The sequence below is a fragment of the Bubalus kerabau genome, chromosome 11 (assembly GCF_029407905.1).
Source record: "Bubalus kerabau isolate K-KA32 ecotype Philippines breed swamp buffalo chromosome 11, PCC_UOA_SB_1v2, whole genome shotgun sequence".
NCBI classification, from domain to species: Eukaryota; Metazoa; Chordata; class Mammalia; order Artiodactyla; family Bovidae; genus Bubalus; species Bubalus kerabau.
The window spans coordinates 34,792,363-34,807,727 of NC_073634.1; the positions used below are offsets into that span (position 1 = coordinate 34,792,363).

The 15,365-nt window shown below is 35.6% G+C and overlaps 1 protein-coding gene across 23 annotated transcripts in view; it reads right to left on the reverse strand.

Moving 5' to 3' along the window:
* The window catches only part of LOC129623048 (uncharacterized), a 367,755-nt gene that overhangs the window by 141,524 nt on the left and 210,866 nt on the right, over positions 1-15,365 (reverse strand). For 11 of the 23 annotated variants that reach the window (XR_008700300.1, XR_008700301.1, XR_008700271.1 and 8 more), the window contains 2 exons: positions 4,869-5,084; positions 2,733-2,846 (listed from right to left, as the gene is read on the reverse strand). Coding sequence is in view for 2 of the 23 variants with exons in the window: in XM_055540056.1 (XP_055396031.1) it covers positions 2,733-2,846 (114 nt within the window). In the remaining 21 variants the exon portion in view is untranslated. Of the gene's footprint in view, positions 1-305; positions 1,948-2,732; positions 2,847-4,868; positions 5,085-12,661; positions 14,521-15,365 lie in introns of those variants that run through there. The other 12 variants (XR_008700281.1, XR_008700275.1, XR_008700312.1 and 9 more) reach the window with 4 other exon arrangements.

The following is a 15,365-nucleotide window of genomic DNA, read 5'->3' on the forward strand; positions in this document are numbered from 1 at the left end:
ACTTATTTACAGAAACAGAGTTATAGACATTGAAAACAAACTTATGGTTACCAAAGAGGAATTATAGTGGGCAGGGATAAATTAGGAGCTTGGGATGTGCGTATGCACATCTGTGTGCGCACACACACACATATGCACACACACACTACTGTATCTAAGACAGATAACCAATAACAACCTACCATATAGCAAAGGGAACTCTATTTAATATTCTCTATAACCTCTGAGAAAAGAATCTAAAAATTAATAAATATATGTATATAACTGAATCACTTTGCTGTATACCTGGAACTAACACAATATTAAAAACCAACTATACTCCAATAAAATTAAAATATATAAAATATTTCCCTTCTCAATCTTTTCATAAACATACTTGCTGCCATTTCTTACATTTAAGAGTTGACAGTAATTCTTAACTAGCTTTTCACATCTCAGCTGCAGAGTATTCTCTGCACCCTGAGATTTTACCATAGCTGGGAAAGAATACCAATTACTTCAAAACAAAAAGATAGGACAACCATCATCAGATACATTAGATTTCAAGATTACACAAATTTAGATTTCAGATATTTAGTTTATAAAAATGAAACCAGTTATTAACCTACAAGCATAATTAAAATACTTAGTTTCTGACTCAAAATTACCAGTTAGAATAAAATTTATATTAAAAAATACGTCTAAAGTAAATAAACTAAATTAAAATTAATTCAAATCGATTAGAGTAAAAATGCCTAAAGTGTAAACTGAAGAAACTCTATTATATATCTTTAAGTCTCTTCTAATTCTAACTTTTTTGTTTTTAATAATCTTGTCACTGTCAGTTACTGGTTCAAACTTCAGCTACAAAACATAGCAGAAGCTAACTCTTAACTGTGAGTTTCTTCTGTAATAAGCATGGTAACCTCTGGCTTGTATGTAGTGTTCCATTTTATCTGAAATGTAGTGCCCTATTTAATTTTGGAGATTTTTCTCCTCCGACCAACTTGCTCTATCAGATATATTCATTCTCAGTGTTAGCTTTCTCTAACCTTTAAATCATTTTTTTTTTAATGGCTTTCTACCATTTAATTTCAAAGATTCACCTTGTCATATTGTTTCTGACTTTTTTCAATCTCAGTGAAGATTCACTGTAATAAAATAGTCCATTTTCCAACAACAAATTTTTTTAAAAGTTATTCAAACTCATACAAGCATTCACTTTAAGACATATTTTAATATATTATAGAACACATATTTTAATTATGTTAATAAAAACCCCTTACCCTATGGCATTATGTACTTTATACAATGCTCTCCCTCTTTGCATCGATTTGTTTTTCCCATGCAATCAAGGACATGAGGTCTATAGATCAACTCAGGAAGTGATTTCACAATCTCATGCACCCAAAAGGTAAGTGTTGCCACTAGACAGTGGGGGAGAATGTGACAAACACTGATGTGGAATATGAACATGTATCATAGAAGATTCCCTCTACCATGCTGGTAGTCCCACCCTTGGATCTCGCTACTGGCTCTGTTGACTTGGGCCCGACGCTGTAGGTGACCCACATATTGTACATACATGCTCATAAAAATGTGTTAAAGATACATGGGCTCATATATCACTTCGAATTGGGTACTCAACTTTGGCATAGCACAATCTATAATTCCAAACATTAATTCTTATCACTAACATTGTTCAAGGAGAAAAAAAAAAGGCAACTCATCCAAATAACAAAGGTTTATGGGTCGTGCTGCTGCCTACATTAGAGTGTAGCAGTGTTTAGGTTAAGAAAAAAAATTAATTAACCTCTTAAATATAACTCCTCTCGGATTGCACAAATGTAATAGACTTTTTGCTTAACAAAGTACCGTTTCCCAGCATTGCCAAGCATCTTTTTTCTTGCATCTTGTTGGGGTTTTCCACCTGGTGGTGCTGAATATTCTTGCATTACAGTACTGTTCCTAACAGTTACAAGGGAGACTGAGAACTATTTTTCATTATGAAAAAAATTATACTCAAATATGTATACATGTGGGTTAGAAGTAACAAGCATAAGCCTAATACTTATTGATTTCTCCCACTGTCAATTACATAAGCATTGAAAATTAGAATTGAAAATCTTGTTATTTGTATTTAAAAGTTAATAAGGTTTAATTACTACTTTAAAAAGTTAAATAAAAATGCCATTCTTACTAATATAATTTGATTACAATTGTTTATATCAATTATTTGTATAATGCACTGCAATTTTAATAAAAATTTAATATCAAAGAAGAAAAAACTCAAAAACACAAAAACAATTTCACTTTTTCAATCTTTTACTTTATACTTTTGCTGTAAACATATTTAAACTTTGTACATGTTAAGTGCATCTTATTTTTTATCCTTTTTATTACTAGTGTTATTGGAATACAAATTACATGAAAATTCTGATTTTTAACAACAAAATCAATTATTGTGCTGAAATTAAGACAAGATAATAAATGTACTAAAATAAAAATGTACTATTTTTTTTTACTCACCCAAGTGTTGTCATCCTAAAACACCCAGATATGTCTCAAGAGTAATTAAGTTCATGATTTTTAATATTTTAATGCCAAATTATAGGCATTTAAATAAGTAGAACTTACTCCTTTTTAAAAATCTTGTCATTTTGAAGTTGCTTTGTTGTTGTTTGTTAAGGTAGCAGTATAAGACTTGTTTTATTTAATGGATTGCTGTGTAACTTTTAAATATTCAGACTCACGTTTTTGCTGGCCTCTTGGTACTCCAGCCTGGGCTCTAGGGAGATTTGAGATGAACTCACATGCCGTGCCATTGTCTGATGAAGATCTGTAGAACTTCTTTCCCAGTCTGGGACCTGCGGACACAGTGCAAGGTAATCTCTTGGGGCCAAGCTTGCCATTCTACTTGGATGTCAAAAACATAGAACTTTAGAAATGGAGGTGACTTCCACTGAAGGGTGAGATCACTGAGATCAAGGAAAGTCTATAACTTTCTTGAGCCCAAATCTAGTTATGGAAAAGGAGGCAATCCTTTTCCTCCAATGCATCAAATATATAGCATATATTTTCTGAAGGCATATTTAGGAGATGTTTCTTCACAGATGTTTTGATTCTTTGAATAACACTATAACCATGGAAGCATAATCAGTTAGCTATCAAAGAAACAAAGGAAGGAAAGAAAGGAGGCAGAGAAGGAAAAATGGAAGAAGGAGAGGAAAATAGCAATCCTGAGCCAGTAAAATACCACCTTCACTTTTGGGAAATATGACATGGTCTTATTACAGGAAAAGGAAAAAAAAAAAAAACAGCCTCCCTAAGTCAATGTTCAGAGATAGAACATCAATTTAGCAGCAGCTTAGATGCTTTGCCTTCATTTCCATCTGCATGTTGCAGATTTATTTTTTTTAATATGACATGGAATAAAAAGGGCAACTTCTGAAGCAAATTGAGATCTTGCAATCCAAAGCAAATCATATTACTTATGCATCAACCAATCTGAAACTGTCCTTCAGAAAATTAGAAATAACGTACTTTAATTAAAAAAAATATATATATATTTACTTGTACATTAGGTGTTTATGGAATTACTGTGAGGTATTATACCTTCCATCTCCCTCTCTCCTGCTGTCAAAATGACATGAATTTCTTTCCTAAAGTCATCAAAGACTGAATGTAAATAAACGGAAAAGAAAGCAGCCAAGACCTGAATCTCAGTCTTAAATGTTACTCTGTCCTACCTCCCAACCTTTTATGGTTAGTGTGGTTCAAGAAAACAGCCTGTCATAAAAAAAAACAAACAAACCAAAAAAAAAAACCTCTTCCCATCCTTCTTAATGTTGCTGTAAATTCTTTCATAATAAACAAATTCAAGCCACAAATGCAAATATACGAAAATAATCATGTTAAGCACTTGCTTAAAAATCAGTGTGGCCTCTTATTTGGCATAAGACTGGGTCTCAACTCCTTAGAATATCTATCTTGAGTCTTAAATTTCTGATCCAAACCTATCCTACTTTTTGACCCATAAACTCTAACTCTCTGCCACATACCTAGTCATCATTACTCCAAAATAAAGATTTCACCCTCTGTACTTTTCCCCATGCTGTTTCATTATCCCAAAGAACCCTCCTGAGTAGAGCACATATGGCAAAATCCTTTAAACCTCATATCTGTTTTTTTGTTTGTTTTCCCTGCAGTTTCCCATGACTCTTAAGGCTACAAATTCCTTCTTCATCTGTAATTTCCTGATTCTTCACAATTTTGTCTTGCAGCATTTATGCTGAATTTTAACTGTTTATGGATTTACCTTCCCTGCTAGACTCTGAGTTCCTAAGGGATAGAATAGGACAATACTTTATTCATTTTTATATGCTCAGCAACTAGTAGGGCACTTGCCACATGTAGACCCAAAAAATGTTTTGTGAAATTGAATCAACTCTTCCAGGGAGCCTATTAGCTTCAAATTATACCAAGGTAGACATTACTAATGTAACTCTTTTTTGAGGGCAGATTTTTTTTTTTTTTTTAGGAGAGAGTGTAGAGAATGCTTGAAGGCATCAAGGGTGAGAAAAATGTACAAAATATTTTATGACATTTTTCTCTTAATATATTTGCAGTTGTAGCATCTAGTTATATGACTGCAGAGGAAAAACATTTTTTTTTGTTTATTTCAATGCTGATGTAGCACTTGGCCAGCAGAGGGAGAAAATACAATATGAAATACAAGCAGCAACGTTTAGTGCTCTCCTTTACAAATCATGTGATTTCATATATATATATTTTTTTTTTTTTTTTAATTTAGAGTATATATGACTTTGATTCAAAAATAGGTAGTTATTCAGATAATCTCTACCAACTCCCCAAATTTGAAGTCTTACCCTTAGTTTTCTTTAGGTTTAAAAAAGTCAGCAGTGTATTTTATTTGATAGTCAGCAGCTCTCATCTGATGCATTAGAGAAGGAAATGGCAACCCACTCCAGTGTTCTTGCCTGGAGAATCCCAGGGATGGGGGAGCCTGGTGGGCTGCCGTCTATGGGGTTGCACAGAGTCGGACATGACTGAAGCAATTTAGCAGCAGCAGCAGCAGCTCTCATCTGAAATTAATGGAAAATTATGTCTTTCAGAGAGAGCTTCAATTTCCAGATGCTCATTCCTCCTCTCACTGCACACTAATGAAATGAACCAGAATATTTAGTCACTAGGTATTCAGTTGCATGGGTATGAGGACAGTTAGCCAAGATCTGATGATGTAAAGTGGAACTCTTTCTCCCCAGTAGCAAGAGACATGCTAGTAAGATGAACTGCAGTGGGGAGGTGTGGGTAGAGTACAATTGCCCATGGTGAGCCAGGAATGAAACATATACATTTTTCCAACCTGCCAAACCAATACTATTTATAATAGATAAAATGTATATTAGCAAATAGGTAAAATGAGGATGATCATTCACATCAAAACTTGATTCTTTCAGTAAAATACAATTCACAGCTCTCATTGGTACACATCAAATAAAATTAGATATTTGAAACATGACATAAAGTTTTCACATCCATTGAAAACATCAACTGTTTAGGTAATACAGCTTACAATGAAAACAAACAAAGCTGAGTGAACATTAGCAGCAGTTATAGATACTTTGCATTAAATATAAAGTACCATCCTCCTTCCTGAAATAGTAGAGACTGTAGCATCATTTTCCTCATACTCTCTCTAGCCATACCCTTTTTCGCTTGGCTTCTTCTCCCTTTCCCATGAACCTGCTTGTATTCTTAAAATAACTATTTCAATAAATATCATCAGCATTATCCAGCCTATTATCCAAATCCCAAATTTAGACTTCATCCATAACACCTCCTTTTCCTTTACTTCCACATCCAAATATTCAGAAGTATTACTGGTTTCTACCACCTCCGTATGTTTCAACCTGATACAGTCATCACAAATACCATTGCCACTGACTTAGCTCAAGCCACATCTATTCCTTCTCTCCATTAGTTCATCACCTGGTCTTACTATAGTCTTGCTTTCCTAGAAACCTATCTACAGTGTATCCAGATATTTTTAACTTTTTTTTAATTTTGAGATAATTATGGGTTCATATGTAATTATATTAATAAGAAGTAATACAAAGAGGTTCTATGTACCTTTTACTCAATTTCTCCCAATGTAACATCTCCCAGTGATAACTCCCCTAATGCAATATCTTAACCAGAATATTATAGTACATTTCCATCATAACAACACTTCCTCCTGTCACCCTTTCATAATGATACCTACTTTCTCTTTCCATCCCTATTCTGTTTCTATAATTTTGTCACTTCAAGAATATTATGTAATTTTAATCATATATTATGGAATTTGGGGGGATTATTTTTCATTTTGCATAAATCTGTGGACTGTTAGGTATATTCATAGTATGTTCCTTCTGTTGTCAAGCAGTTTTCAATGATCCTGAAGTGCCACAATCATTTAGTCACCTATTGAAGGACATCTGAGTAGTTTCCAGTTATTGGCTATTACTGCAAAAACACGGAAAGGTTTTTGTGTGAACCTGTTTTTATATTTCTGGAATAAATGTCCAGGAGCGCAGTTGCTGTGTCATATGGTAGGTACAGGTTTACTTTAAAAGAGAATGCTAATCTTTTCCAAAATGACTGTGCCATTCCACATTCCCATCAGCAAAGTGTAAATGGTACAGTTTTTTTTGCGTCCTCACCAGCATTTAATCTTGTTATTTTTTAGTCATTTGATCAATATGTAGTGATATTTCATTGTGGTTTTAATTTGCATTTCCCTAATGGCTAATGATGTTAAACATCTATTCATCTGCTGATTTGCCATCTGTATTTTCTCTTCAGTGAAATGCCTTCTCATTTGTTTTGCCCATTTTCCAATTAGACTATTCATCTACTGTTGAGTCTCAAGATTTTATTATATATTCTAGATACTAGTCCTTTGAGGGGCATGTGGTTTACATGTACATTTTCCTAATCTATCTTATTTTTTCATTCTTCTAACAGGGTCTTTCACAGAGCAAAACTTTTAAATGTTGATAAAATCTAATTTGTCAATTTTTCCTTTTATGGAACACGTTTATGGCATGAACTCTAAGAAATTTTTGCCTACTTTTTGATCACACAGATTTTCTGATAACTGTATGAAACTGTACATTTATGTTCGTGATCCATTTTGAGTTAATTTTTGTATAAGGTGTGGGACTTGGGTCAAGATTGATTTTTTTATTATAGATATCTAGTTGTTCCAATTGGAGAAGGAAATGGCAACCCACTCCAGTGTTCTTGCCTGGAGAATCCCAGGGACAGGGGAGCCTGGTGGGCTGCCGTCTATGGGGTCATACAGAGTCAGACACGACTGAAGCGACTTAGCAGCAGCAGCAGTTGTTCCAATATAATTTCTTAAAAATAGTATTTATCTTCCATTGAGTTGCATGTGCATTTTTCTCAGAAACCACTTGTGTATATTTATATGAATCTATATGTGGGCTGTCTAGATGGCTGTACAGATCTCTGTGTCTAACTCTCAGCCCATGGTACACAGTACTGATTACTATAGATATATAAGAAGTTTGGCATTTTCTTAAAAACAATGGCCATTAATAGGAGCAGAAGGATTCTATGGAGTAAGTTGAAGGAGTAAACAGTTTGACCCTATAAAAACATGTGCAACCAAACAATATAATTTGAGTACACTGAGTTAGAAGGATATGAGCGACAAATCCTGTTGAAGGAGTCTATAAAAAGGACAGCTTAGAGCAGCAGACCTCAGAAGCCAGCCACCAGGGTTTAGGGCACAGGAATCCTGTGGGAAGAGTCCGTAGGACCATCATTCTTTTAAATTTCAGGCTTTGTTTTACCTCGTCCACTCATTTTAAGTAAACGCAGCCCCTATACTCTGGTGCACTGGGACAAACAAAAAGTTGCCTTGAGCACAGAACCACAGACATTTCCCACTCACCAGCACCCTCTTCTGACTAATCGGATGCCCTAACCTGTTTTTAGCTTCTAGAGCCTACTCCAGCCACTGCTTACCTAATCCTTATTCATCCTTTGTACCATCTCCTTACCTCCCTACCCTTTGGATCAAAGTTTCAACAAATATTAGCTATTGTTATCTTCAGTGTCTTCCTCAGCATACACACACCCACACACACATGCACTCCTTTGATCTATGTAAACAAATTTTATGTAAAAGAGCCTTCAGTCTCAGGTCTGAAATTGACAGTCTGACTAATCCATTATTTCTTGCCTGATTTCTCAATTGGAAGAAGGGGACAAATACAACCACATTCAAATAGAAAAATGTCAATCTAGGTTCAAGGATAAACATGGTATGTCCAAACATAAAGTAATTTTAGATGGCTGATTACCAAGAGAGTTTAAAAAAAAAAAAAAAAGAGCTCAGCTTTGGACTGAAAATGGATATTTAAGCTGGTTGAGCAAAGAGGAGAAGGCAATGGCACCCCACTCCAGTACTCTTGCCGGGCAAATCCCATGGATGGAGGAGCCTGGTAGGCGGCAGTCCATGGGGTTGCGAAGAGTCGGACACAACTGAGCAACTTCACTTTCACTTTTCCCTTTCATGCATTGGAGAAGGAAATAGCAACTCACTCCAGTGTTCTTGCCTGGAGAATCCCAGGGACGGGGGAGCCTGGTGGGCCGCCATCTCTGGGGTCACACAGAGTCGGACACAACTGAAGTGACTTAGCAGCAGCAGCAGAGCAAAGATTGGCAATGACCCCCAAAGATTTAGTCTCATATACTTGGGACTAAGACAAAAGTGAAAAGATTAATATTTTAGTTATCTATACCCAGTTTTACGCTTTTTGCTATATCCATTGCCGCTTGCTATATTATTTGCTTTTTTCTTTAAATCAAATCACTTTTTAACTTAAACTTATTCATAAATTTTGTATCACTCTCATCAGTGCAATTCCAGTAATTTCTTATAAGTGTCTAACCACCCAAATTGTAAATGTTCATTGCTCTATGGCTTTAAGTTATCCTCTATGACAGTAGGGTTCCTGTATCAAAAATTGTGTGTGTTCACACAGTGATCCTCCACTTTATAACCAGCTGATTAATGACAGAAAGTACTGGGAATTATCATATTGTGTATGGTTTATCCTAGTGATTCACCTTGGCATAAAGAAAAATACCTTAAGTAACTTGAAATAGCTCACGCTTATCTAAAATGTAAAGAAAGGATAATGCCACAATTTCCAGGGTTCAGTCTTTATAGCTCCTCAATATATCCCTCCAAGAGCAGACATAGTAGTCATGGACTATAATATTAACATATTTTTATGAGCTACTATATAACAACATTGGTATCACTTAATCTAGAATATTATCATGACCTATATTTCTATAATATAGTGTTTATCTTATTCCAATATTTCATGTAATAGCAGGGGGAGGGTGATGAAAGAGGCCAGGAATCAATAACTATTATATAGAAATAGTGAAATTTAATATGACAAAGTTGACTGAGTTTGAAACAATATGGAACTGGCTGTTTCAGGATAGTGAATGAAGCATTACAAGGACTAAAATAAGGTTAGGGGTATAGATACAGAGAAAGAAAGGTGGAGTCTTAGAAATGGAAGCTGGGTAATATATGTAATGTAGTCAGTGGGAATTTGCTATATGACTCAGGGAATTCAAATTGGGGCTCTGTGATAACCTAGAGGGGAAGGATGGGGTGGGAGGTGGGAGCAAGGCTCAAGAAGGAGAGAACACATGTATACCTATGGCTGATCCATGTTGATGTATGGCAGAAAAAACACAATATTGTATTATCCTACAGTTAAAAATAAATAAGGAAAGAAGGAGAAAAAAGAAAAAAGAAATGGAGGCTGGAGATAAGGACATGTCTCAGATCTTACAAAGCATTACAGGCCATGTCAGAGATTTTGGTCACCATTCTCATGATAAGAGAAACAAACCAGCTTTTAACTCAACCAAAAGACTTCATTATAGTACTGCTTAGTGATAATCCAGTTGTTTTCAAATCAGACCCCAATGAATAATTATTCTACCTGTAAATATTTCCCATCACTCATTAAAAAAAAAAAAACCTTCAAAATATTGATGTCTGCCTACATCAGTAACTGTGGCCAGGTTATATATGTTTATTTCTGAGCTCTTGATTTTACATTTAAATCAGAATTTTAAAAAAATGTCTTAAATGAACATTTTGAGTGATTTGTGTTTTGGACGAGCTTACACTTATGGACATTCTTTGAGAAATAAACAGACTTTATTTAAAGAACCAATTGTAAACCCACGGATGATTCATGTTGATGTTTGACAGAAAACAACAAAATTCTGTAAAGCGATTATCCTTCATTTAAAAAATAAATACTTTTTTAAAAAAAGAACCAATTGGTTTGAAGATTTTTAAAGGTTATGTTTAGCCCAAGTTCTTAAACGTTGCTCCTGACTTGTGGGGTACAGAATGAAAATATAATTTAGCTCTGTGGTGTTGTGTGACAAGCCAACTTGTTTTCAACTTCTGATTGAAATGATTATAATGTGAAGCTGATATTTAGCAAGCAAGCATCTTTCCTTCCATCACTCCACTTGGTCACATATTTCCCACTCTCAGTGCTCAATACACTTGTAAATCCTTAGGAACTCTAGAGTGAATTGACATGGGATCTATCCTGCAACTTTGAAAAGTCAGCTAATGCAAAATGTTCTTAGGTACATTCTTCCAGGGTACTTGTCAGCAATTTTTCAGAGGCCTAATATAGATTCGGTATTTCAAAATCCTACAAGTATTACTCTCACTTCGGCTAAAGCCAGGTAGATTTTTGATAAATGGCTAGCAGGCATCTGGGGGAGAAGAATAACCAGGTCACAAAAGTGCACCAAGAGTTGCTGCCCAAACTCCCCAGAAAGAAAAAGGGAGACTGGAATTTGATCTCATATAGGCTAGAGTCTCCAAAGGAATGCCCTGAAAAATTCTGCATTGTCTATTTTTCTTCTTCCAGTGACATTACTGCTTTTTTTTTTTAACTTTCTTTTTCATCCCAGCTTACATTTGGTGGGACTGGAATCAGCATAGAGAGATAACAAAGGTGAAAAGGTATCACATCTTTCCTTTTTCCTTTTGTATAGCACAGAGCTCCTCTTTATTCCTTTCTGAAATCTGAGAAAAATATAGGTCCTAGACATTTCAAAGGTTAGGAATTTAATGGGCGAGAGATAAATATATTCTGTAGCTTCTGCAGCGGGATATTACCCTGTGGGTGATCTCATAAGTCTATGAGTTGATGACAGATACTTGGAAGTATGAAATCAAGCTTGCCTAGAATATCTGTTCACACTTTTCATTAGGGACTCCTCCCAGACTCTATTAGAAAGTGCACCTATTCCCACAAAAATTTCAGAATAGCCTTGTGGTGGTGGTTTAGTCACTAAGTCATGTTCGATTCTTGCAACCCCATGGACTATAGCCCGCTAGGCTCCTCTGTCTATGAGTTTTCACAGACAAAACTACTGGAGTAGGTTGCCATTTCCTTCTCCAGGGGATCTTCCCAACCCAGGGATCTAATCCTGGTCTCCTGCATTGCAGGCAGATTCTTTACTAACTGAGCTACAAGGGAAACCCCCTCTGAATAGTCTAAGTAAACCCTAAAAATAGGATTCAAAGGGAGCAGGGTTAGAATTATGCAGAGAAAATGTACCTCAACCATGCTATTTGTTCTTAAAATATTAAAGCTTCTTGGTAGATAGAATAGTGTGTAATATTGCACCTTCCATCACCAGAATCTCATTTATATTCATGCATTCATATGTCTTTTCTCAAAATATATCTAAGTCTATCATCTCACATATGTCTTATAATTTTGTAAGGTTCCCGCAGTCAGACAAACCCAAATCATAAAAGGAGAGTCTGATGAGAAGTTAAAAATCACTAGGGATCAATGTCCTTTATTTACTTTCACAGGAAACCAGAAGTCTGTAATTGATTTTCAAATATGTCTTGGGACATGGCCCTCAATGTCTCAAGATAATGTCTCACTAGAAATCTGTGTCTACTATTATAGGTAAAGAGCTAAACATTTAAAGCCCATAATAAAGCACCTCAAAGGTGGGGTAGGTAAACTAGTCTTAGAGATAGCAGGGCACCATGATATTCTAGAATTCCTTGGAGCAACTGGTCCACTGTGTATTTTTTGCATGTTGACTGGAGCCTGAATAGCATGGCTTAAATGGCTGGATATATCTGGGACAGCTCTTCTGAGGTAATATATCTCTGTGGTTTTGCTCCTGGTTATGGGTTGGACTCCTTGATTCTTCTCCACATTGAATCCCCTGAGGCTAGAACATCTAAGCGTCAGTTTCATTCACTTGTCTGGGACTTGGGATGAGACGGTTAGAAGAGCTGGATCTGGTCAGGTTCTTTTTTGCTGTCCTTTTGGGCTAAGTGGCTCACTCTGGCTTCCTCACAGAATGATGGTCTCTGAGTAACTTCCTACAAAGCATCTGGTTTCCCCCAGAGTGACTGGACTAAGGTGGAGCAGAAGCTGCAGTGCTTCTTACAAAGCCACAGAAATAAGAGAATAATACTGCTGCTGCATAATACCAGTCAAGTTAAGTCACTCAGATCTAAGGAGAGGGGAAGTGGACTCCACCAATGGATGACTCTGAAAAGAATTTGCAGCATTTTTAATATAGCATCTCATGAGCAAAAAGACATTCACAATGAGAACATACATACATTTAATTCTCTTCTTCTCTTACGTACACTGGAAAAGCTACTCAGTTTTTCTGTGCTTCTGTTTTTCCTATCTGCAAAGTGCTAAGGATGATTTCTGCCCCTTTCTTCTTACCAGAAATCAAGACACAATACAAAAGGTAAAAAAAATATGGTATTGCATTAAGTTATTTGAAGAAAAATATATTAAAAATAGCATAAGAGTTAATATCCTTACCTTTGGGGTAAGGCAAAACTAAATTTAGGATAACCTGCCACTTATTGTTGAAGGCCATAGGTAAATTATCCAATATCACTGAGCCTTACTTCCCTCACTTCTAAAATAGGGAAAGATAGATAAGTTAAATTATTATGCTGTACACCTTAAACTTATACATTGTGGTATGTCAATTATATCTCAGTAAAGGTAGAAGGAAAATAACATAAAACAGGAAAGGACCACAGAGGCAACTTCATAGTATATAATATTTAGCATGCTTAACACAACTGCTATTATGCAACAAATACACATAGCTATTATAGTGAGCCCATAGCTATTATAGTATATGTGCTTCCACCCAACTGTGAATTCATGAAGGTGAATGTTTGATAGAGATTTTAGGATCAACTTTAGATATCCTGGTAAAGATCAGGCTCTATTCAATATCCTGGAGATGTCACTTTTGCAAAGGCAATGTGCTAGAAGGGATATTTTTTTCTCTTCTCTTTATTTTTCCAGTCAGTGCACAATACACTTCTTGTTACTGAGAGCCACCAGTAGGGAGGCACAATGTAATTAAAAGATTGATCTTCTGGAAACAATGTTTAATAACAGGCATGAAAAAGTGAGAGTAATTCTACATTTTCAAACACTGTCCTCAAGTTAATTTAACCTGAGCTGTTTGTGAACCACCTAGAAAGTCTGAGATCAATATGTCCAGGCGGAAATCAATGGACCAGACAGGAGAGGAGAGAAACTCCAATTGGCTAGTTCATTCAGATCAGTGGAGCTTTGTGAAAAAAGCACTTGGTGGAATATCCATTTTGTAAGCTAACAGCTCAGCTGTGCGAGGGCAGTTTTCTGTAGTTTGCTTTTTCTCTAAAGGTAAAGATCAACTTTTGTGCATGTGGGTGTGTATATATATATGTGTGTGTGTTTGTATATATATGTTAAAAACATTTTGTATATTTAAAATCCCAAGGAAATAGAAAGTGGTTCTGAGAACATCCTTCTTTCTTCTACTTCAAAACCCACCCTTTAAACCAATCGACAAACAGAAAATATACCCTGAAAAACCACCTACTACACTTGTTCTCAAATGTTCCTCACTTAAGAATCTTTAGGACATGACATTTTCATTGCTATCCTTTTGATGTTTATTTTATGCTCTTTACTATGCTTCTTGACCAACTTTCCTGTGTATTTTGATACAGTTTGTCATTTCTATCAGTGTCTTATAGTTGATTACTTTTCTGCAGAAACTATTTCACTTCAACATTCATTGAGAAATGAGCATAAGCAAAGCCTGCCACAAAATGTTATTCATTATATTAGCTTTTATATCCCAATGGTACTGCCTTTGGGGCATTTTCTCTCCTTTCCCTGAGTGAAAATTTGCCTTAAAAAACAGTAAGATTTACTTTTAGACTCCTGATTGTATTGTTAGCAATAACACAAACATCAGTAAAATGAATTAAAAAAAAAAAAAAAACTGAGGCCAAAAGAATTTTCTGCATGGTCATAGGATTCAGCTTCCAAGAAATGTAAAAATTTTCACTTCTGAAAATCATTCAAGCCCATAAACAGCCTGTGAAGAAATAAAACAGAAAAACACCTAAACCAAAGGTGCCAGTGATTTTTGCCAGATCATCCAAATTGTGTGAAAATAAATAGTGCTGTGTATAATACTTTCAAAAATAGTACAATTTGTGCTTCCAGAACACTTTTTTATTTTAAAAAATTGATGATGGGAATGGGTATGAATTTATTTGTTTCATGCTCATTTTCCATTCAGATAGATCTCAGCAGAGTGTAAGCATTTATTTTTCATGAGGGATATATCATATACAGGGTTTCCCAGGTAGCACTAGCGGTCAAGAACCTGACTGCCAATGCAGGAGACATAGGAGACGCAGGTTCGATCTCTGGGTCAGAAAGATCCTCTCTGGAGGAGGGCATGTCAACCCATTCCAGTGTTCTTGCCTGGAGAATCCCATGGACAAAGGAGCCCGGCGGGCCACAGTTCACAGGATAGCAAAGAGTCAGACACAGCTGAAGCGACTGAACACGCATGCACACACATATACACTAGAGCATATCTCATCTAACCAGTAATATATATCATAGAAATGGATACATGACATCTTATCTTTCAATTGGCAGCTGAGAAATGTGTGAGGAATCTGAGAGTCGAGCTTAGAGGTAGGGACCAGAGAGCACTTCATAGAATGATCTTAGAGAAGCTCACCAGTTGTAAGCACAGCCACAAAGAAGGCCACATTAGAAAAACAGTTAAGTTCCACTTTTCTGACTGATGTATTGGAAAATGAAAAAAAAAAAAGTTAGGTTTCCTACTATTAAATTTTTCATTAAGAATAAAATACAGAAAAGAAAGGGAGAGAATGAACTCTTCTCTGAAGGATGAAATAGGAT